At 47.6% G+C, this 21,795-nt stretch overlaps 1 protein-coding gene and 2 long non-coding RNA genes across 3 annotated transcripts in view; 1 reads left to right on the plus strand and 2 right to left on the minus strand.

Moving 5' to 3' along the window:
• The first annotated feature begins 262 nt into the window (after nt 1–262).
• Nucleotides 263–21,795, plus strand: part of lmna (lamin A) — a 67,213-nt gene continuing 45,680 nt past the window's right edge. The window contains exons 1-3 of the mRNA XM_088620977.1: nt 263–483; nt 19,016–19,277; nt 19,913–20,294. Of these exons, the coding sequence (XP_088477103.1) occupies nt 19,951–20,294 (344 nt within the window). The 5' untranslated portion in view covers nt 263–483; nt 19,016–19,277; nt 19,913–19,950. The remainder of the gene's footprint in view (nt 484–19,015; nt 19,278–19,912; nt 20,295–21,795) is intronic.
• Nucleotides 14,390–15,568, minus strand: LOC148639880 (uncharacterized). Its single transcript, XR_015930629.1, has 2 exons — nt 15,464–15,568; nt 14,390–14,836 (listed from the first exon to the last, which is right to left on the minus strand). It is a non-coding gene; the product is annotated as an uncharacterized LOC148639880 (long non-coding RNA).
• On the minus strand, nt 17,232–19,019 carry LOC148639881 (uncharacterized). The gene is made up of 2 exons (XR_015930628.1): nt 17,728–19,019; nt 17,232–17,504 (listed from the first exon to the last, which is right to left on the minus strand). It is a non-coding gene; the product is annotated as an uncharacterized LOC148639881 (long non-coding RNA).

Genomic DNA, 21,795 nt, shown 5'->3' on the forward strand with positions numbered 1-21,795 from the left:
TGTTGGTACACCACTCAATATAGAGTAAGTCCTCATTTTAACAAGGACTACCACATTTAATTGACTATTGAGAACGCTTTCACATACAACACAGACGGCAAGTGATCGAACATTGGTCCACAAGGGGGCAGTGTGCACAAAGCAAAACAATTTCAGAGCAGCAAAAAGCCACATCAGTTCCCTAGTTATTTGTATAACAGCGACGGTAGATAGGGATCTTTATTGTCTTTCATTTACATTTCCGAGATTGATAGTAGGGACGCACACAAATGAGACGCTATCTTTGATAACGGAATCGTTTTAAAACGAGGTTAGCGGTCGCCAGTGCGCTTTGGGTAGCGTACCCGTCATCCCGCGCGAGTGGTCAGCGGCGGTTTTCTTGAAGTCTCCCCGAAGATTAATCGGGATTTAAATGAAGAAACAAACAGACAAGAAGTCACCGAGTCCAGGAAATCGGCGGATTGATGCCGGCCCGGTTCTCAGGTAAAACGTCGCCCGTATTTTCTCTGTCTGTCGCTTGTTATCGCCTGTTCGTCAAGAACTTGTTTCCCTTTGCGTGCTCGACTCTCTTTGAGAGAGATTTTCCCCTCGCCCCTTTGCAATCCGGGATCTGGAAGTAGCCCTTCTGAAAAGCTTGTATTGACTGAAGCCAGATGCTCTGTGCGCTCAGAAAGCAATGGTATCAATTACCCACAATAAGGAAATTAACACCTGCGCATGACCCAAAACAAAACAGGAGGCAAATTCGACACTATTTAAATGTGCGTCGGGCTGTGTAGGAGAAATGAGAAAGAGGCAGGTGTTTCTTTGAGTAAAAGTGGCTCATGGCGTCGGCTAGCTCGTCCGTCCTGGGGGTGTTCGGACGAGGGTGGCTGTGGGTTGAAAGTTTGCCGCTATGTGCAGGAGCCCAGCTGTGCTCCGACAAATAATTCTGCCCCAGAATGAGGTGCCCAGCTTTCAGGTTACAGTAGTTGTCGTTCCTGCGGCTTGAAACGGAAAAATCGTTTGTGAAAGTTTTCTCTTTCGTTTCCGTAAGAAACTAGTTATCCACGTGTTGGGAATGAAACTTGGGCCGTGAGTGTGAGTTCTTCACACTGGCCGGTGAAGAACCGTGTGCGGAGATTGTGTTTGTGAGCACGTTAAAGGCGGGTCATCGAGGCGCCTCTTGGCTCAAATCATAACATAACTTTATTAGCCCTTTACAATTTCTTGCATTAGGAATTTGTCTTTTCACATACTCCAGCTTGCTCTCCTTGAGACACACAGACGGGGAGAGAATCTGGGGGTCAGAGCGCAGGGTCAGCCATTTATACAGCACCCCTGGAGCAGCTGGGGTGAAGGGCCTTGCTCAGGGGCCCAACGGAGTAGGATTCCTCTGCTGGCTGCCGGATTTGAACCGGCAACCTTCCAGCCCCAGGCGCAGCCACAGAGCCACCTCAACAGCTGTTAGGGGTTTCTTCCCGGATCTCCAACATCGGCCCTCCCAGGACACTGTCCTGACGACTTGGGCAGTCAGCCCCTTGTGATGAGGTGGACTGCTTCTGGCCTCAGTGGATGCAGTGAAGAAAACATGGCTGCACTGTGACATAAAGGGCACAGGGAGGGGAAACAGCACAGAGATAGGTCTGAAGTGCAGTTAAAGAAGTCGTATATGTTTGAATTGCAATTACGATGCTTGAGAACCGGTGTTGGATCCTACAGCTGTACTACCCAGTAGTAACGTGTTGGCGATCACCACTAGATGGCGGTACGGAGCCGCGTCACGCTCTGTCTGTGGCCGTGTTCCCAGGTCTATAAAAATATCTTTGACACAATGAAACCCCGGGAACTGGGCTCCGCACCAAATGCAACTTGAAACTTGTACTTTTATTTTTTAAAATCTTTTTGCTCCAACTGCTCTCCCCGCCCCCCCTCCAGGCAAATCAACTGACTGCAAAAATCGGCCGTTTGAAACTGTGCTGCACTACAGAGGCAGCTTAGCGCTATTCCAACAGTATCCGAATACCGTCTCTTTTGAAATGAATTCGTGTGCATCAATTTCAGCGTGCAGAGAAACAACATTCCCAGGAAAAAGACCAACGGGAGCTGGCTACACAAACAGGGCATGCTCCTCTGCTTCAGGGCTCTGAGTGGGCAGTTTTGTGATGGAGAAGGTGGTTTTCTGATCTGCGTACAAAAGAAGGGAAGAGTCCAAATACTTCATAAATAACTTAAGAAAGGTCATTAAATAACTGAGTTTAGAGTGTCTCCTTATTGGTTCATATGACATTTTTCTTAAATTGTTACAGCTGTACCAGTTGGTGCAGCTGGATGTCTTATTGGAACAATCTGAGAGGATGTGTTCTGCTCAAGTAGGCAGGGACTTGAACCCAAGCCCTACTGCACCACACTGCTTTGTTGAAGGCTCAGACCTCATTTGAAATGGGGTCCCCACCTGCAGTCTTTGTGGGTCGTAGTCCAGGACATTCTTGGGAACCGTTTGAACATCAAGAGCTAAAAAGGGCAATGGGGAGGATTTAAACGGTACTATTCAGCATAAAAAAAGGGCCTACTCACACCTGGACAGGGCTGGCAACACTGTAAGGATCATGTTTTTCGACTTCTCCAGTGCCTTCAATACCATCCAGCCCTTACTTCTAAGGAGGAAGCTGGAGGAGATGCAAGTCGATGCCTCCATGACCTCGTGGATCACTGACTACCTGACGGGCAGACCACAGTCTGTGAGACTTCAGAACTGTGTGTCTGAACTGGTAGTGAGTAACACAGGGGCACCTCAAGGGACAGTTCTTTCTCCATTCCTCTTCACCCTCTATACTTCGGACTTTAAGTACAACTCAAAGTCATGCCACCTGCAAAAGTTCTCAGATGACTCTGCAATTGTGGGATGTATCAAGGGTGAGCAGGAGGAGGAGTACAGAGGACTGGTCAGCAGCTTTGTGGAGTTGTGTGGAGAGAACCACTTGGAACTGAATGTTACAAAGACAAAGGAACTGGTGGTAGATTTCAGGAGGAAAAAGGTCAAACCTACTCCTGTCTACATCCATGGGAGTGGCGTGGAGATGGTGGACTCGTACAAGTACCTGGGAGTGCACATCGACGATAGACTGGAATGGTCTAAGAACATCGAGGCCATCTATAAGAACGGACAGAGCCGACTTTACTTCTTGAGGAGGCTCAGGTCATTCAATGTGTGTAGTAAGATGCTGCACATGTTTTATCAGTCGGTGGTAGCGAGTGCCATTTTCTACGCAGTGGTATGCTGGGGCTCTGGGATTAGAGCAGTAGATTCCAAAAGGCTGAACAAGCTCATCAGGAGAGCGAGCTCTGTCATTGGGTCTGACCTGGACCCCTTGGAGGTAGTGGCTGAGAGGAGAATGGTGTCCAAACTAGAGGCCATCATGGACAACTTCTCCCATCCCCTCTATGACAGGCTTGCAGGAATGAAGAGCACGTTCAGCAATAGACTGATTCATCCACGGTGCGACAGGGAGCGCTACAGGAGGTCATTCTTGCCGTCTGCCATAAGACTGTACAACGCATCCACCTTGCGTCTGGGCAGAGGCAACAGCGACAGTGACCTGTTTCTGGACTAAACGCATATACACATATACTGCTACATCTGTTCTCTTTCTTTTTCTTTTTCTTTTTCTTTTTCTTTTTCCCGTTTACAACCACTTTTGTGCAATATATGCCAGGGACCTGTGCAATACATTTATATTTATATTTATATCTATGGTTACATCTATATTTCTATTCATACGTGTGATACGATTTTCTGTGTACTGTTCTGTTCTAGTTTCCTCTTGTGTGTCCGGACTGTGAGTAACTCTTGTATTGTATTGTATGTATTGTACTATTAGTATATAATTCGTTACACTGTGGCTGTGTTGTGTGTGTTAAGCTGCTGTTGCACTGCAATTTCCCTCACGGGATCAATAAAGTATCTATCTATCTATCTATCAAAAGTACGATTAAGACATTTTAAAGATGAACACTTTTCTTTAGCTCAGATGCCAATCCAGAGGACGACTTCGAGGCCAATAGAGAAACCAGGGTCCAAGCAGAAGCTAAGAAGACATTGTGTTGAGCTCTGGGACGGGAGGCGCTTCCTTACACCTAGAGTTGTAGGGGTGTGGAGCAAACTGCCTGGTCATGTTGTAGAGCCCAGTTCAGACAGTTCCTTCAAGAAACAGGTCGAAGGAAGACCACTGATCGTTATTGATTTATGGATCATTATCAATCAGTTTCTAGCAAACAAATGAGTAAGATGAGCCCCCTCTCTAACTCTTCTCTGGTCCTGGTGTTCTTTCTTGTGCTGTTAAGCTGTTGGTGTGAATGAAGCACGAAGCTTGCTGGGTTAAGACCCCCGGTGTCACAGGTGGGGTCCCTGCTTTGCGAGGCCGGATGTTTGTGCGTTGTTGTTATCGTGTTTCCCCCACCTCTCTTCCCCAGAAAGAATCACTCTTCCCTCCCAGTCTGGGTAAGCAGCCGAACGCGCTGCAGGGACGTTCCGAAGGAAAAGGCAATTACACACCATGACACAGTCACACACAGTCACACACACATCCTACTCGCAGAAGTCAATCTGAAAGGCACGTTTCCGGATCTTTCTTTGTCGGTGGGTTGTGCTCTGTGCGATTCAGATCGTGGAGTGTTTGTTCCTGAGCAGCTGGGCTTTGCTGGAGGATGCGACGCCCCTCTCTCTCTCTCACGCAGGCAGGGCTGTGCTTGGCTGAGTAACCCCTAGTTACCACGTTGTGTTAGTTTCCACTCACTCGGGCTGTTGTGGTTTTCCTACGTCAGGAAGTGGTGGTTTCCATGCTTTAGCCTCTCTCTTGGTTACTAAGTACAGTTCCGATCGCCATGGTTACAACACAGATGCTCCAACACTGGAAGAGGATTTGGAAAACTGCCCTTGTTGGGACTGAGCTGGCACTAGTTTGTGAGGGAACGAAGCAACTTCAGTTTCAGGAGTGTACGTTTGTCCTCCTAGATCATCGTCACCTGGGTTTCAAATCAACGTGAGACAAAAAGTCTCTTTTAGGACTTTTCTAACTGGAACTGGAGAAAATTATCCTCAAAAAGCCCATGATGGTATAATCAGATGTTATTGTTTTGTATGATGGACAAGAATTAATCCATATCAGGTATCTGGAAGGCCTTCTTAAAAGTAAAGTGATGAGATATACTTTTCATCTAAAAAGAGATGATTTACACTTTTTATACTTTCGGTTAAAGTACATTTTTGAGATCTTCTTGCCTTTGACCTCCCTGGGCTCATGCCAGTAAGGGCTCTGGACTTTTGAGCGAAAAGGGTTCCAATCCCACGCAGGGACACTTCTTTATGAAGGCAGCATAGCCAGACTGCTCCAGCACAAGTGTAGGCAGCATGCCCTGCCCTGCCCAGCTCCCAGCCCTTTGGCTGGAACAGATCACCGGCAGCACTACTGCCCCCTGCTGGAGGACCAGTGCAGTGTCCACATGCCAGCAGGCAGCCCAGGGGGCAGACTTATCCCACCCACTGTGAACCGCAGCTTGGGCAATCCCAGTCGCAGTCGGTTAGTGATGCCACCCGGGCTCGAACCCGGGATCGCAGATCATGCCTGTGCTCAGGCAAGCATCTGTACCAGCTGAGCGCCTTGGAAATCCTCTGTGTAGGATTTTTTCTTATCCTTTTCCTGAGGGATCTGCAAGAGGCTCGTTCTCTCTTGCTCTTTTGTATCAGTAGCAAACAGGGAGGCGCCCAGCCCGTGACAGATTCATTAGAAGTCATGATCGGTTGCCTTTGTACAACAGCTTTGATTCTGAAGGATCCCAAAGCCTTTAAAATCTAGGAGTGAACTAACATCATCGTCCACTCAGTGGATGCATGGTAGTATAGTGAGAAATTCTGTTACAGGAGAAGTGTTCGGTCTATTAGCCAGCATAGCCAGCAGCCATATCACCCTGCAACTCACAACTGGCAACCCACTGAAGCTAAGCAGGTGTGAGCCTGGTCAGTACCTGGATGGGAGACCTCCTGGGAAACACTAAGGTTGCTGCTGGAAGAGGTGTTAGTGGGGCCAGCAGGGGGCGCTCACCCTGTGGTCCATGTGGGTCCTAATGCCCCAGTATAGTGATGGGGACACTATACTGTAAACAGGCGCCGTCCTTCGGATGAGACGTAAAACCGAGGTCCTGACTCTCTGTGGTCATTAAAAATCCCAGGGCTCTTCTCGAAAAGAGTAGGGGTGTACCCCGGTGTCCTGGCCAAATTTCCAATTGGCCCTTACTAATCATGGCCTCCTAATAATCCCCCTCTATGAATTGGCTACATTACTCTGCTCTCCTCCCCACTGATAGCTGATGTGTGGTGAGCGTTCTGGCGCACTATGGCTGCCGTCGCATCATCCAGGTGGATGCTGCACATTGGTGGTGGTGGAGGGGAGTCCCCATTACCTGTAAAGCGCTTTGAGTGGAGTGTCCAGAAAAGCGCTATATAAGTGTAAGCAATTATTATAATTATTATTATTATTACGTAGGCCAGAGTGTACAGCCACACTGTGGGAATTAGCCAAGGCACCCCTACTTTTTCAAAAGCTGATTGTCAAGAGCTCAGTTCAGCATGTCTTTGTATAAGACTGCCCTAGGCTAGGACTGTCAGCCCTTCATCTGCTCCTCTGTGGACAGCCTGTTGCACTCATGTACTTTTTGGACACTGCATTAATATTCTGTTTATACTGTGGTACTCTCAATCTGTATATACCTATGCGCATTTTGCACATATTTTATTGTGAGCATATTTTGCACACACCTAACTCTATATATTCTATTTTGTATTGCTGTACTTATTTTATTTGAATTATTAGTCTATTCTGATGTCTGTTTTAGCTTGTCTTGGGCTGGGCTGCTGTAACACCTCAGTTTCCCTTCGGGATCAATAAACTCCTGTCTATCTATCTCGTAAGGATGGTAGGTCCTATAACACAGTGTCTCCGACCAGGAAACAGTACATTATACAATTGGTTTGGACATTCTGGTCCAGGGGGAGAGTGCCACCTACTGGTCCCCCAACACAACCTGGTTTTCCTCAGATGTCTTCCATATCCAGGACTGACCAGGCTGGGGCCAGCTTCTCCCCTGAAATCGAATAAAATCTGCATCTGAGGTGGTTGTGCTGTCAGAGCCTTTAGTTTTTGGATGCAGATGTGAGCATGAGAATGGAAGATGGCCTCTTGTCTGATTCGGCTGCTCTGCTGTCACGGGCCAGATAAGAACAGGAATGATCATTTTCAATAATGATAATGAGCCTTCTCCGATTGCTCACTGTGAGTTCAGACACCTGTGAGCTGCTGCATGAGTAACAGGTACTGCAGTAAGGAGGTGATGTCATTGTCAGTAAAAAAACTGCTGTCCTATCCATGAGTAACCAAGAAATGACAGGATACATTTCTGTTTATAGAAATATTGGCTTATGATGATGATGTATTCAAGGTTGCAGTGCTGATGTTGTGTATTACTAGATGATAACAGATGATATCATCCTGCAGCTCCCAGCTGGCAGACCCACTGGAGCTCAGCAGGTGTGAGCCTGGCCAGTACCTGGAGGGGAGACTCCTGGGAAAGCTGAGGCTGCTGCTGGAAGAGGTGTTAGTTGGGCCAGTAGTGGGCGCTCACCCTGCGGTTTGTGTGGGTCCTAATGCCCCAGTATGGTGACGGGGACACTGTACTGTAAAAATGGCGTCTTCCTTTATATGAGATGTAACACTTATGTCCTGACTCTCTATGGTCATTAAAAATCCCAGGGTGTTTCCAAAAAGAGTAGTGGTGCTCCTGGTGTCCTGGCTAAATTTCCCCCTGGCCTTTCCCAGTCATGGCCTCCTAATAACCCCCCCCTCTCTGAACTGGCTTCATCTCTCTGCTCTCCTGCCCACTGAGAGCTGGTGTGTGGGGAGCGGACTGGAGCATCATCCAGGTGGGGCTGCACACTGGTGGGGGTGGAGGGGATCCCCATGACCTTATATAGTCCTTTGTGTGGAGTGTCCAGAATTATTATGATGATACTCAGGGAGAATGAGGTTAGGCAGACAGCCTCCTGCAACATGCTCCACTCCACCTTGCCTCCCACGACCGGCTTTTTATCTTTTTGTTTTCTTTTAACTTTGTAAGCTCTCTCATCAGCAGTTTTCCTGATCAACAGTCAACAACAGTCCTACAGCATGTGCAACATCAGGCAATCTGCATTTCAGACCGAGAATGATGGGGAGGGGGGGAGCCGCTTCTTTACACAAAGAGCTGTGGGAGTGGGGAACAAGGCGCCCAGCCATGTGGTTGAAGCCGATACCTTTTTTTTTTTTTTTAGGAAATGTCTGGACGAGATCTTCGGTTCAAATAACTATGAACTGTCTAGACAGGCTGGATGTCTGAATAGAGAGTAGAGGAGGTTCTTGTGTACATGTGTACTGGAATTCTCCTTCTCGCTGGTCTCTCAGGACAACACAGTACAGCAGACAACAGCACACAGTGGAGCACACCTCCACAACATGTATTGTCTTATACAACATGTTTGTATTATATATTACAGTAAAATATGTAGAATGGCCCATTTAAGATATGGTGTTTTTATATTCTTAGCAGACATTTCCCACTGGCCAAGTGACAAGAGAGGAAAACGATAATGTGCTTTAAAAGGAGAAGTGGATTCTGAAAAGCAGAGTCGGTTCGGGAAAAGCTCGTTAGAAACTGTCCTTTGGTTTGTAGAGTGTGTAAAAACAGATCTTTGTTTAAATGGGCGGGGGGAGAAAATGGCTTGTATTGGTTCCAGCAGGCAGGGCTCAATCTGAGTCTTGTGTGAGCTGTGGAGTCGAGCTCGCTGTCGGGAAGACTTAGTCATCAAATGATCCGCCCAGCCCGGCCTCGCCTCCAGGAAAGCAGGCTGCCCGGGCGGGGCCGGGCGGGGCGGATAGGGATGGGGTTTGCAGTCCGGCCGCTAGAGGCAGAGAGACGTGCTGTCTGGGGTCGGAATGAGCGTTTTATAGCGGAATGTGTTATTATCGAGGCCGAGATGGTGTGTGTGTGTGTGTGTTGTGGGGGGAGAGTGGTCTTCAGCTTCTGTGGTTTGAGAATTGCCAGAGCTTCACACCCATGACGCTGATTGAGTGTTTCCTCTGCGTTCTGCGCGTTGTGTCCTGGTCAGTCCCACGTCAAGCGGCCCGGACGGTTTCATTAGCTAGAGGCAGACCGGGGAGCTGGCGGGAAATGAACGAGTAGGGGTGGGATTTGACTTCTGGGGTTCACCGTGGGCAGTGAGTGAGTGTGACCCGACCCTGCCGGGCTGCAGCTCGGGTTCGGACCCGGGTTACACACCCTCGCTCCGCTCTGCGTGTGGGGGGGCTCCCTTTACGGGTCCAAACTTCACTCCGACTCAACGTGTGGCGAATACAGACGCTTGCATTTGTGAGAAAATGCGAATTATTTGTTTTATTAAAGCAGGACTGTCCCCACATTTTTTATTCGTCTGTACGTTGCTATCTTTGTGAGGAGGCTTTCTCAGCGCGTAAACACGTTCACACGTCGTAACTAATATCTGGATACTTTATATGAATAGTTCGGCGCAACCATTGGCTTTTTCTAGACAGCCAACTTTTTATGTACAGTTATGTACTCCATTAAAATAAAAACCCCACAGGGTTGAAAGAAACCCCCGTATCGTTTTGGGACTTTTCGATTTCAAAGAAATCGCCGTCTGGTTTATGGGGGAAAAATGGCTTTGTCTTGCGAGGACGGCCTCATCGGTCTTTATCACTCGGGTTACTAGTGAGTTTCTGTGCCCGTGGGGACATTTTCTATGGTCCCCACAAATACAGTACACCAAAAACATGATTCTTACGCTGGAGGGCTCCGAGGTGGAATGTGCTATATAAATTCAAGGAGTCGTGATATGGTTGGTCACATGGTATGGTTGTGAGTATTGCATACCTGGAGTGCTCATGTACATATTTTATTTCTGTTGCAACGGTCGACATTTCTGTTGATCATTTTATTTCTGTTCAATTCGAGACCTGGCCTGCTGTCTGTGTGGAGTTTGGATGTTCCTCCAGGGGGCTCTAGTCTCCTCCAACAGTCCATAGAGGTGCTGGTGAGTTAGTTGTGTTCGTAGACATTGGCTCTAGTGTGTGTGTGTGTGTGTGTGTGTGTGTGTGTGTGTGTCCTGTAAACAAGCGGTTATTGAAAGTCATGTTACGATGAGATCAAAATGTTAAAGCTGTCATCGTCACGCTTGCACACTGGGTCTCTGGCCCCTGCTGAACACAGTCCAGCCGCCTGTAGTTGAAAACCCAGCTGGTTCCCAGCTTGCACTTGGGGAAGATTTCCTCCTCATCTCCTACAGCCTCGACACGGTCCTGTCTGCCAGCCCCACCCAGCCTCTGCTCAGACATGGTTAGTGCTCTGCTGCTTCTTGAAACGCAATCCCTGTGGGATTAAAAATTAATTGTCCCTCGGCAAGGCAGCCATTGGCACGCTAACAGCATGCTCTCGGTGTGCGCAGCCCCTACTAAATGAAGCTAGTAGCCCCAAAAGGCCAATCAGAATGGGCGTTTGCTACTGAAATGATCAGCTGATACCCAGCTCCAAGGTGGGCGATGACTGCAGTCCATGTAATCCACTACAGGCTTGGTTCTGATTCTTTTCTGACTTTAGCAACAAATCTCTTTGGCCTGGAAATGAAAAAGAAACTTATGGAAGAATGCATGTAGTGGACGAGTACCCTGCGCAGGAGCAATCAGGGGCCTGGGCTTGTATCTGAAGGGCTGTGGGCTGAAATCCCAGGGGAGACACTGATGGGTACCGATACAGTATAGTACAGTAGTAAAATACCCAGCTGTACAAATGGATGGGCATGTACGTCACTTGGGATAAAAGCTTCCATCAAAAAATGAATAATCCAAGTCTTTTATCCTTGAAAATGGGGAATGCTAGTGATTTCCGTGAGCCCATACGCTTGGAAAAGGCAACGATAGAAAGACAGGGTTAAATCATTTACACAAGGTGTCTTTAAGAGCTGGAAAAAAGTGAGGTCATTTGTATTACTAATTAAATAAGGACATGACAGGCCTTCGTTGTGCATGACCGTGTCTTTGAGTAAGTGAAGGTGGCTTTGAGAGTTGAATTGCTCTGTCATGCAAGACATGGGGGCCGCTGTAGTTGCTGGTGGATGGTCAGTGCTTGTTCTCTGTAATGGCTTGACTTGGTGTGTTGTGTTTTGACATAACGTTCCCTCAGAGCAGCAGGTGAAGTTGCTGCTGCCTTAGTCACTCTGCCTGGTGCACAGTTCCCCAGGCAGATGCATTTGACCACCAGTGAATCACTCTAAATTATTTCCTCTAAAGCAATATTGGGGGGAAATAAATGAGGAAATATAGGCACGCGTACTTCTGTAAAATTGAAAGGGAAGTTAAGATTCAGCAGCGGTTTTTTTTATCGTCAAAGGGCATTTGCTACACTTCATTTTGAATGGCGCGCAAATTTTTACCACATGACAGAAAAATGCACAGTTGATGAAAACCAGAATGACTGGCCAGTTGTCCTTTAAAGGGATGTTGCACAGATTAAAGGAACTGATTACCTTTAGTCTTCATAAAAGGAGATCATGAGGGGACAATACCGGGATCCTGAAAGAATGAAGGTGGACTTAATACTAGTATTCAGAATAAATGGCTTTTTTTGTGCCAAATTCAAGCCAGAACACCCCTGCTGGAGCAACAGTGAATCCAGGATTGAGCACGTGGGGGTAGATGAGAAGGAATATTACCCATTGTGAGGGAGTGCTTGAGTCTGCCCTCGGGTTATCACTGGTTAAACAGGGAGGGGCAGCAGTGTGGTGGATTGACTGCTGGTGACTAACAACCACAGTGAGGAGTGGAGGGGAAGTCCAGTGCTGACAGTGACTTCACAGCTCCTGGGACATGATGCGTGGCTCTTCAGCTTTCTAAAGCCACAGTTCGTTACCATGCCACCAGGTTCCACTTAATCACTTTGTGTCATAATTAGGAAGAACGCTATTGCTCTGGTCACCGTGGCACAAAAAAGGAAGCTTGTCTCATTTGTCTGTCTAATTCAGTTAAGGATGCAGATCGATTGGCGGCGGAGGAGAGAGAGATTGGGGATGAGCTTCAGCACGAGTGTTTGCTTGAAGGAGTGTCTGCGCATCTGATTATTTGGGGATTTGAGGAAGGAGTGTTCTGTGTACAGTTGACTCTTCCTCTCTCCGGCCTTCCCTGCAGCCTCCTGCTAAGGTGTGTCTTTTGTCAATATTTTAAAAAGTTTACAAACAAGGAGGAGAGTCAGCCCGTCCAGCCCGTTGGGTAGTTAGAAGCTAATTGATCCCAGGATCTCATACAGACACTTCTTGAAGGAAGCCAGGTTATCGGCTTCAGCAACATGGCTGGGTAGCTTGTTCCAGACTCCCATAAACCTTAGCATGAAGAACTGTGCTCAGGTTTGGATGCATATTTTCCTCTGGATCTTGTCCCACTTGCTGAAGCTGTCCACAGCATAGTACAGTCCTTTAAGCCCAGCAGTGCATCCAGCCGCTCCTGTCCGAACTGATTTTAGAGCAACAGTATGTGAAATTTTTACACGTTATTCTAAATAAGGCCTTATGTGGGTCTTATGAATTATCCTGTGCTCCTGAAGCCTTCTGCCAAGCGTCTGCATCAGACCCTCAGTCATTGAGTAAAGCCAAACTTCCAGACACTGCAGTGTTTGTGGCGGCTCCATTTTGTGCGCAGTATTGTGCTGCGTCCTTATGAGTCCTTAATCCTCCTGTGTGGGGAAGCTGCTCACATGCTAGCTGTAGGTGATGGCTCACCCTCAAGGAAATTTGCTGACAATTTGCTCTCGTTTTGTTCTCTGGAAGTTTTCTACCCATTTTTAAATCTGGTAGTGCGTGTTCATTCTGTTTTTTTTTAATTTTGTTGGAACAGCGCTCCCCAACCAAAATTGGTGCACACGGTCACACCGCCTATCTGGGATCGTCTTCTTTCTTTTTTTTTAAAATCGGTGTTTGTTTTTCTGGGGATGAAGCACGTTTGTACAGGCAGACAGTACGTGGCTCTTGTCGCTCATTAAGAGGGAAGGTGTTGAAATCGGATGGCGGGTTCTCTCTTCTGCGGATTACGACTGTTTGCTTCTCTGACTGGGCTGTGCCCGCTGTCTGCCTGTCCGCCCCCTCTGCGGGAGCACACTGAGATATCTTGGGCGTGGCCGCAGACATCCGCACGAGCAAGCCAGAGTGATCGGCTCTTTGAGAGAAGGGGGCATTGGATCGGGTCTTTCCCACATCACGTTCATTTCCTCTTGATCATTGTAGTATTCATGTTCTCTGTTAATAAGTATCCAGGGAAACCACAAAGGACTCTTATTGCAGAACAGTTGGTACATTTGAGTTTAAAGGAGCTGCAGTCTCCTGTGTGTTTCAGCAGCGGGTTTTTTTGATCGTCAAAGGGCATTTTCTCCAGTAGATTTACATAATCAGGCACAATTAAGTGCCTCGTTTTTTGTGCTTCGTGAAGTACGATGTTTTTGTAAGAGCTTGCAGCTCAGAACTGGATCACACTGCTTCGGAATGAGAGTGGTTGATCCGGTTTAGCTCTCCAAATCTTGAAACAATCTATTCCTGAAAGTTCCACAACCAGATAGTCCTTCAGCTTTGAATACTTTTATGTTTTTAAACCACTTTCTTCACAAGGGTTCACCAGATGCCCCACTGTGAGTAAATTGAACGTTTTGAGGCGGCTTTAATTCTGAGGATTCACATGCATGTGCACGAGTACACAAAGATGGTTTGCTCACCCACATGCACAAAATAAGCGGCACACTCGATGACAGCCCACATGACTCAACCCAACCTAGAGCTAGCCCATATTCAAATCGCCAATCGGCCCACTAGGATCCCCTGCAGCTCAAATTATTGAGCATTATGAGAATGAGGCCATTTTTGGTTTTATTTCTTTCTGTGGTGCTAAACCCTTTGTGCACAGCGTCGTGCATCAGCCCTGGCAGTGCCCAGCTCGTGCTGGGTGGTGAAGGCCTTTATGTGAGGAAGCAACTGGACAGACACAACCCATCACACATTTCTGAGCTGCTCTCCCATAACCTTCACCGCGCTCTTTCGGGTAAAAATCTTGTATCGCAGGAAAACTTGTTCTTGCAAAATTCAAGACTTGATTAAGATCCTGATCATCGTGATCAAAAGTGTTGACTGCAGTTCTGTTAAAGTTCTCACTTAAATGTTCAGTTGCTGTTCTCAATAGTATTATCATGGTTCATTTTTTTAGGCTTGTTTTTTTGTGAGGAATGTGCCTCAGGCATTTGAAATATAAGATTATATTATAATGCTATTATAATATTATTGTTATTACATGCATCTTCAGGATCTGTTAAGAAAGGATGGCTTTGGGACTGTGATCAGGTCAGCCTGGCTGTGGCATAAAACCATCCTTGGGAGACTCAGGTCTTATAATTTTGATGTCTTTCCCATTTGCAGTGTAGATGCTTAACCCTCATTCCCACTAGATTCAATATAGTACAGTAAATGCCAGCTTAAGAAGTGTCTGATTAAGCATTGTCATGATTTATGCCATTAAAATGCACCGCAGGATAAAAGTCCCAATTGATCCTCTTACAATTTGTTCATTATTTTCAAAATTCCCCCCAAGACCAAGGAAATAAAACAGTGAATCCTTGGGGCTCTTCTTGAGGATGGAGAGTGATGCTGGAGATCTTGCTTCTAGAACAGAGCAAGTCTTTTCACCTGGTTCCATGAGCTCAGCTAGCATGTCACTGGGCCATGGTTCTGGAAAAGAGCAGATGGAGTTGTGGTGTCTAGGACAGGTTTATCTGTCTGATCAAGATCAGATCACTTTATTGGCCATATACAATTTCTTGCATTAGGAATCTGTCTTTTCGCAGACCCCAGCTTGCTCTCCATGAGACACACAGACAGGGAGAGAAGCTGGGGGTCAGAGCGCAGGGTCAGACATTTATACAGCACCCCTGGAACAGTTGGGGTTAAGGGCCTTGCTCAGGGGCCCAACGCAGTAGGATTCCTCTGCCGGCCGCGGGATTTGAACCAGCAACCTTCCAGCCACAGGCACAGATCCTGAGCCACAGAGCCACCACTCCGTCCATCTAAATAAGCAAGGTCACTAAGTAAGTCACTTAGGTTAAAACCAAACAAATTAATAATCTGAGTCTTTTTTTCTTGAAAATGGGGAAAGCTTATGTTTTCAGTGAGCCAATGAGCTTGGAAAAGGCTCTGATAGAAAGACAGGGTTAAATCATTTACTGCCAGATAACACCTTATCCCTGAGAAACGGTCTGGCAGACTGTACCTTCAACCTGTGCACAGCTCCTGTCCAGTTAATAAGTCACAGGATGAAACAATGGGCGGCGGAAATGGAGCAGGCGGAGGCTGACTCACAGGAAGGGGTGTGATCTCTAATGGCTGCTTTTTCTTCTTATGACAGATACACTCCTGCGATGGCGAAGCTCCTTAAAATGTCATTAATAACGCAGTGGCAAACGGAAATGACTTGGTTTGAACTTTATTGCCATATGTAACCGGTGCTGGTACAATGGAATTCTTACTTACAGAAAGTCTCTCGATTTGTAAAACAAGTGTAAAAAACAAAACAAAGTGCAAACAGTGCATCAAGACAATATACAAACAAACAATAGACAATGTGCAAGTAAACATGCAGACAGTTTGAATGTAAACAATACAGACGTGTAAACAATGACTGGAGACGTACAATAAATAAATTACAATGAGGTAGATGGTGATGGTGTAGGTGTGGTCCGAGGGGGATGGCTAAATGTGTTCGCCAGTCTCACTGCTTGTGGATAGAAGCTATTGAAGAATCTAGTGGTAAGTGTCCGTATGCTCTTATATCTCTTGCCTGAGGGCAGTGGGGTGAAGAGCTCATGCCCGGGGTGGTGACTGTCCTCTGCGATGGCCAGAATTCTACCACGGCAGCGGTCCTCATAGAGCTGTTTAATCTCGAATATGGTTTTAGTATTGGCTTCTCGCCTTTTTTTTTAGAGCAATTACAGAGCACTTTGTTTAGCATGCTGCTTCCACCCTTATCATTCCATGGCTGTGGGTCAGAGGCTGAATTGCCAAACTCCTCCAGTTGTCCCCCTGTTTTTCCCTCAGCTCCCGATCAACTGCAGTTCATTTTCCAATCGGACATTTAGAGAAAGCTTTTCCACATATAAGCTATCCCTCTTCAAATCTGCACCTTTTAGCGTGACCAGTTATCTTCTTTTTATCCCCTTGCCGATTAAGAATTGCCACTCGTCGATGGGGGGGGAAATTTCCTGTATTTATTTTTCCCTTGTTTTAACAGGTAGTCAATTGAGAGGAGATTCTCGTTTCCATCGGAGATGTGGTTTTACAGCAAGGTGATAAGTGGAGTGGTTTAAGTGGGGTACCTACCTGCTGTGTCACCCACCTGGGATTTGAACCCACAACCCCCTGCCAGGAATTCCTTCAGCCTTCCCAAACCTGGGTGGGCTTGTCCTGTTGTTCATGGGAGAGTCCTGACCAAAGTTGTGTAGTACCTCGGGCTCTGACCTCTGACCTCTAGACCAGAGAGCTGAGCCAGCTGTCTAAGGGAACAGCTCTCCTGCTTGAGGTGCTACATCTGTACCTCTAATCTTTGACAAGGAACGCCAGGAAGGAATAAAAAAGGTGCACATGAAAGCACTGCTGTCCCTTTCAGAACAGATTTCTGATCTAGATTTTCCATGAGGGGCCTGGAATGCTGTTGGGATAGATAAGGAGCAAAGCAAGAGGCGAACCCGGGACATTTTTCTCCTGCCCGGGATGTTTAAGATAAGAGCCTCATTCGCGAAAGGCTTTTGAAAGCTGATGTAAAAGCAGTGTTGAAGCTGTGCCTTCACTCCAGTTATATGGCCACAAAGGATCCCGCCCCTCGTTAAAACAGTGCTATCAAAATCGTCAGTGTAGCAAGAAGGTCTGTGTTTCATAAGAACAGTCACAAACGAGGAGGCTGTTGAGCTCATCCAGAGGCCCATCTAGTCTCTCAAACATCTTGCAGTGCGAGTGATAAATAGGGAAATAGGGAAATGAAACTGTGGACAAGTTATCAGGCCCACTGATGTGAAAAGACAGAGCAGAGACTGTGGAGGTGTGGGCAAGGTGAGGTTTGGAAAAGATAATAAGATAAGATAATATCACTTTATTAGCCCTATACAATTTCTTGCATTTCATCTTTTCGCATTACCCAGCTTACTCTCCATGAGACACACAGACAGGGGGAGAAGCTTGGGGTCAGAGCGCAGGGTCAGCCATTTATACGGCACCCCTGGAGGAGTTGGGGTGAAGGGCCTTGCTCAGGGGCCCAACGGAGTAGGATTCCTCTGCCGCCCGCGGGATTTGAACCGGCAACCTTCCAGCCACAGGCACAGATCCTTAGCCACAGTGCCACCGCTCTCCTCTCAATTGATCAGCCAGGTAAAATAAAGGAATAATAAAAAATGGGATTTTTGATCAACAAGTGGCCCTTGCTATAAGTATGAAAAGAAATGGCCTGCATATTTTTGAAGAATAACATGCACGTTAAATAGAAACTTTTACATGCGAAAAGGTTTTGCTGATGTTGTTTGCTAAAAATCCACAAAGTTAATGTGCTGTGAAATATTCAATATTTAAAAATATACCTTGAAGACAGGTGTCAGAGCATTGCAGTGGTTAGCGTTGCTGCCTTGCAGTGCTGGGGCCCTGGTTCAGTTCTGTACCTGAGGTGCTGTCTGTGTGGAGTTTGCATGTTCTTTCCATGTCCTTGTGGGTTTCCTCCAATGATGTGCTGGGAGGTTACTTGGCGTCTGGGAAAACTGGCCCTGCTGCAAGTTATGCGTGTGTTGCTGGGATAGGCTTCATGTGGAGGCCTTGAAGGCCATGAGCAAAACTGAGCCTCAAACATTTTTAGATGTCTTTAAAATGCTAACAGCAAGCAGAGACAAAAAATGAAGGATTTAAAAGCTAAAGAACAAAGAGCCGTGTTCGTGTTGAATCTGTTTCTGGTGAGATTTGCTCCTTCTGACAAACCTAGTAAAGTTTGTCTTAGCCTTATGATTTCTGGATATCCGTGACCTGTGGACTCTGGTCTGTCCGTTGATAAGGGTGCCTTTCTCAATTGGCAAAGGGTGTCTCCCAGATGAGATAAAACACCCCCGCTGAGGGTCAGCTGTATGAAAGATACATCTCCCGCTGTCCACCAGTGCAGTCTTCCAGTGAAGGGCACAATCTTTTTCTGCAGTTTCTGATCGCATCAGCATACGGTTAGCACATTCAAAAGACACAAATAAACCCAGTGCCTTATTTTTAAAGCATGTTAACATGTATTTCGTCCTAGAAGATACTTCTAATTGTAGTTTGTAAATCCTGCCCTTACCTTTGGCTAAAATACTTCTTACTGCACAGGATTGAGCCTCCAAATCCTGTATTGTTCTTGTGAGGAACTTTCCAACGCAGTATTTGCTACAATTCTTCCATATAAATGCACGTGACTGGCCAAATTAACCCCCCCCCCCCCCCCCCGGCCACAGTTTTCCTGATCTGAATTGGAAAGCAAAACCGAAAGAGAGGAGAAATCCTTCTGGAATTTTCCCTGAAAGTTGGATGCTGATCTTGCTCTTTCCTCTTGATGAGGGCTAAGCTCTCCTGGGCACTGACCAAAAGCGCACTATTAAAGGCAAGGGAGTTACAGGGGCAACTTTTTATCTTGTAGAAAATCAAGGTACTTTCCCTCACTCGGTTCTCCTGCATTTTTTATTTCGTTTTTTCACCTCGCTGGCAGCCTCTGACAGATTTCTTACGCTCTCCACTGAGAAGCTGGCGTGCACTGAAGGGCAGGGAAAGCAGTTTCAGGCTTGCAGAGCAAACTCAGTTCTACCGGAGCTCCTCCCTCTTCCACCCCTCCTCCTCCTCACTCTTTCTGTGTTCCAGAAATACATTGGCTGGGAAAGGCTGAGCAAGAAGCAGTCTGGATCTGGAGCCAGGAGGCGAAGGACAGAGAGAGAGAGAGAGATCAGGGAGCAGCAGCCAGCAGCAGCAGACAGCAGCGAAATCATATCTTGAGAAGCCAGTTCACTAGAGATCTAGCAGCTGCGTGCTGAGTCACAGCCTTGCTTCCAAAAGTACCGCCAGCCTCCGGACCAGTTCGCTCCAAGTTGCGGGACACTTTGCCCCCAGACGACTCAACTGCAAGGTAAACGCTTTTTATAGCCGCTTGGTTTTTCACACTGCGCAACAGTTCTCAAGTTTTGCCCTGCTGCAATAGAGGTGCTTTTCTCGGACGTATGAGTCAGTGGAACAGGTCTTTGCCTCGCAGTTGTGCTGCCTGCCGCTGAACCCTCTCGGTCTGTGCTAAGGCGGGACCGGTAGCCAAGTCGAGGTCATTTCAAAATTCCAAATCGCGGGCTCAAGGACTCCCCTGTCGAAGTATTTTAAAGTGCCGGCAGGCGAGGGAAGCTCATAGGTTTGATTTAGGAGATGGCAGTCCAGGTGTACAGGAGCAGGGTGTGTGAGGTGGAGGTTCCCGGTTCAAATCCAGCCTCTGCCTCGGTGTGTGGGATCTGGACGTCTCCTACCTGGTGCTCTGCCCTTGATTGAAACACGGGGCACAAGTCTTCTCGGCAGTCGTGTTTTCTGTCCTCCCGTTTCCTCCTCTTCTCGCTCCTCCCTTTATTGGCGAGGGAGGCGGTTTCAAGATCACACCTAGCCACAGGAGCGGGAGGTCAAAGGTTACGCGAAAGGTAAGAGAGTCCACCCAGGCTGGAACAAGGGCGAAGGCAGACGCTAAAGCCCGTTTCTTCTCCGTTTCCCCCCCCCCCCCCGGGCCAGGTGCGAGGACCCCGCCCCCCCCCGTCCCAGCCGACGCCATGGAGACCCCCGGCCCGAAGCGCACCACCCGCGGTGGCAGCACCCCGCTCTCGCCGGCCCGCATCACGCGGCTGCAGGAGAAGGAGGATCTGCAGGACCTGAACGACCGGCTGGCCGTCTACATCGACAAGGTGCGCTCGCTGGAGGCGGAGAACGCCGGGCTGCGGCTGCGCATCACCGAGTCCGAGGAGGAGATCAGCCGCGACCTGTCGGGCCTGAAGGCCGCCTACGAGACCGAGCTGGCCGACGCGCGCAAGACCCTGGACTCGGTGGCCAAGGAGCGGGCCCGCCTGCAGCTGGAGCTGGGCAAGGTCCGCGAGGAGTACAAGGAGCTGAAGGCCAGGTAGGAGGGGAGCCCCTCTCTCCCAGAATGCCCTTCTTCTCGAGCAGCCTTTGAGCTTGCTGCTGCAGCCCCCTCGTCGTCCCCCCCACCCCCCAAAAAAGCAAAGGTCAGGCCGTGTTCCTTGTCGCTTTCCCATCCCGGCGGCTCTCGGAGGTTCTGGAGCTCATGTACCCGTGAGGATCCCTCCAGACCCCTGCTGGAGAACGTCCTGTGACTGGGACAATCCCACTCCCGACACGCGGTGCGCTCTGGGAGAAGTGCCACGTCCGCTCCCTGCTGCGAGACGTTTTCCACGGAGCATCAGGAGGGGAGTCCCTTCTGCTGATCTCTGAAACGTCATCGAGATAGCGCCCACCTTTAAACCTCAGTGAGAGCTTTTCCGACTTGTAATTCAACCCTGCCTAGAAAATGACTCGCTTTCTCAGTCTTTTACAAAATCTGTTGGCTTCCAATGACACAAAAAGAGGACAGGGGTTGTATTGCACAGTGCACAGCAGAAACTTATACTAAAGTAAAACTTACAGATGCATTATTAATTTTCAGTGCTGTATTTCTGTAGTACTGTAGTACCTCTTCCTCCATTCATTGATCGTTCTCCTGGGTCAAGGCTCACAGCTGTGTCGTTTGTAGACTTGCTGGCTTTGTGCCTTTGCATTCAATCCCCTAAGCTTGACTGCCTCCATCATGCGTTTCATTTCTGGTTTTGTGTGTTGGTCATCCAGATCCAGCAGTTCTTGTGCTCCAACAGTAAGATAGCAGCACCAGACTTCACTGTCACTGGTTAGGTAGTGTGTTACACTGATCCTGGTCTATGTCCTTCTTAATCTGTATGATTTCTTGACTGAGCCTTGAGGATTGTTCAACACATCTGGGCGCTCATGCATTATGTTAACTGGGACAAAGTTTTCTTCCAGAGCATTTTGAATTGTCAGCTCAGCCCTCGGGGAAATAACATGTAAGAGACAAAACCCCCTTCTGTTGAGCTCAGGAGATGAGAACAAATGTATTAGGGACACACTGTCTATTGCGTGGGCTTGTACTCTGCTTATATTCACTATTCTAGAGAAGATCAATGTTATAGTCTTAAGAATATGACTATATAAACCTCATGACACATCTTAGCTGTATTTCCTGGTGCCATCATGTTAGATTTCAAGCTGGAATCTGATATCTTGAAAGGTTATTTTCAGGAGGTCCTTTTGAAGACTAATATAGAGTTGTATATTCGAAGAAACGACTTCTCTGGGTCTCTGGTGGGGGGGAGGTGGGGGAATTCCTTTAGAGATGCATGCCCCTGATGTCTTCCCTTGCCACACAGCCTTGTGTAGCTCTATCTCGCTCGCACTTTCTGGGGAAAAGGCTTAAAAGTGTGATTAGATTGAGATCTCTAAATGTTAGCATTTCACGATTTGGGCATCTGCCTCTGCAGAGCCGAAAGGGGTGTTATGTAAGAAATAAAAGTGCTGTCCTTCATTGTTAGCCTTGATAGTATGTTTTTCTC

The sequence above is a fragment of the Lepisosteus platostomus genome, chromosome 26 (genome assembly GCF_059453375.1).
Source record: "Lepisosteus platostomus isolate fLepPlt1 chromosome 26, fLepPlt1.hap1, whole genome shotgun sequence".
NCBI lineage: Eukaryota > Metazoa > Chordata > Actinopteri > Semionotiformes > Lepisosteidae > Lepisosteus > Lepisosteus platostomus.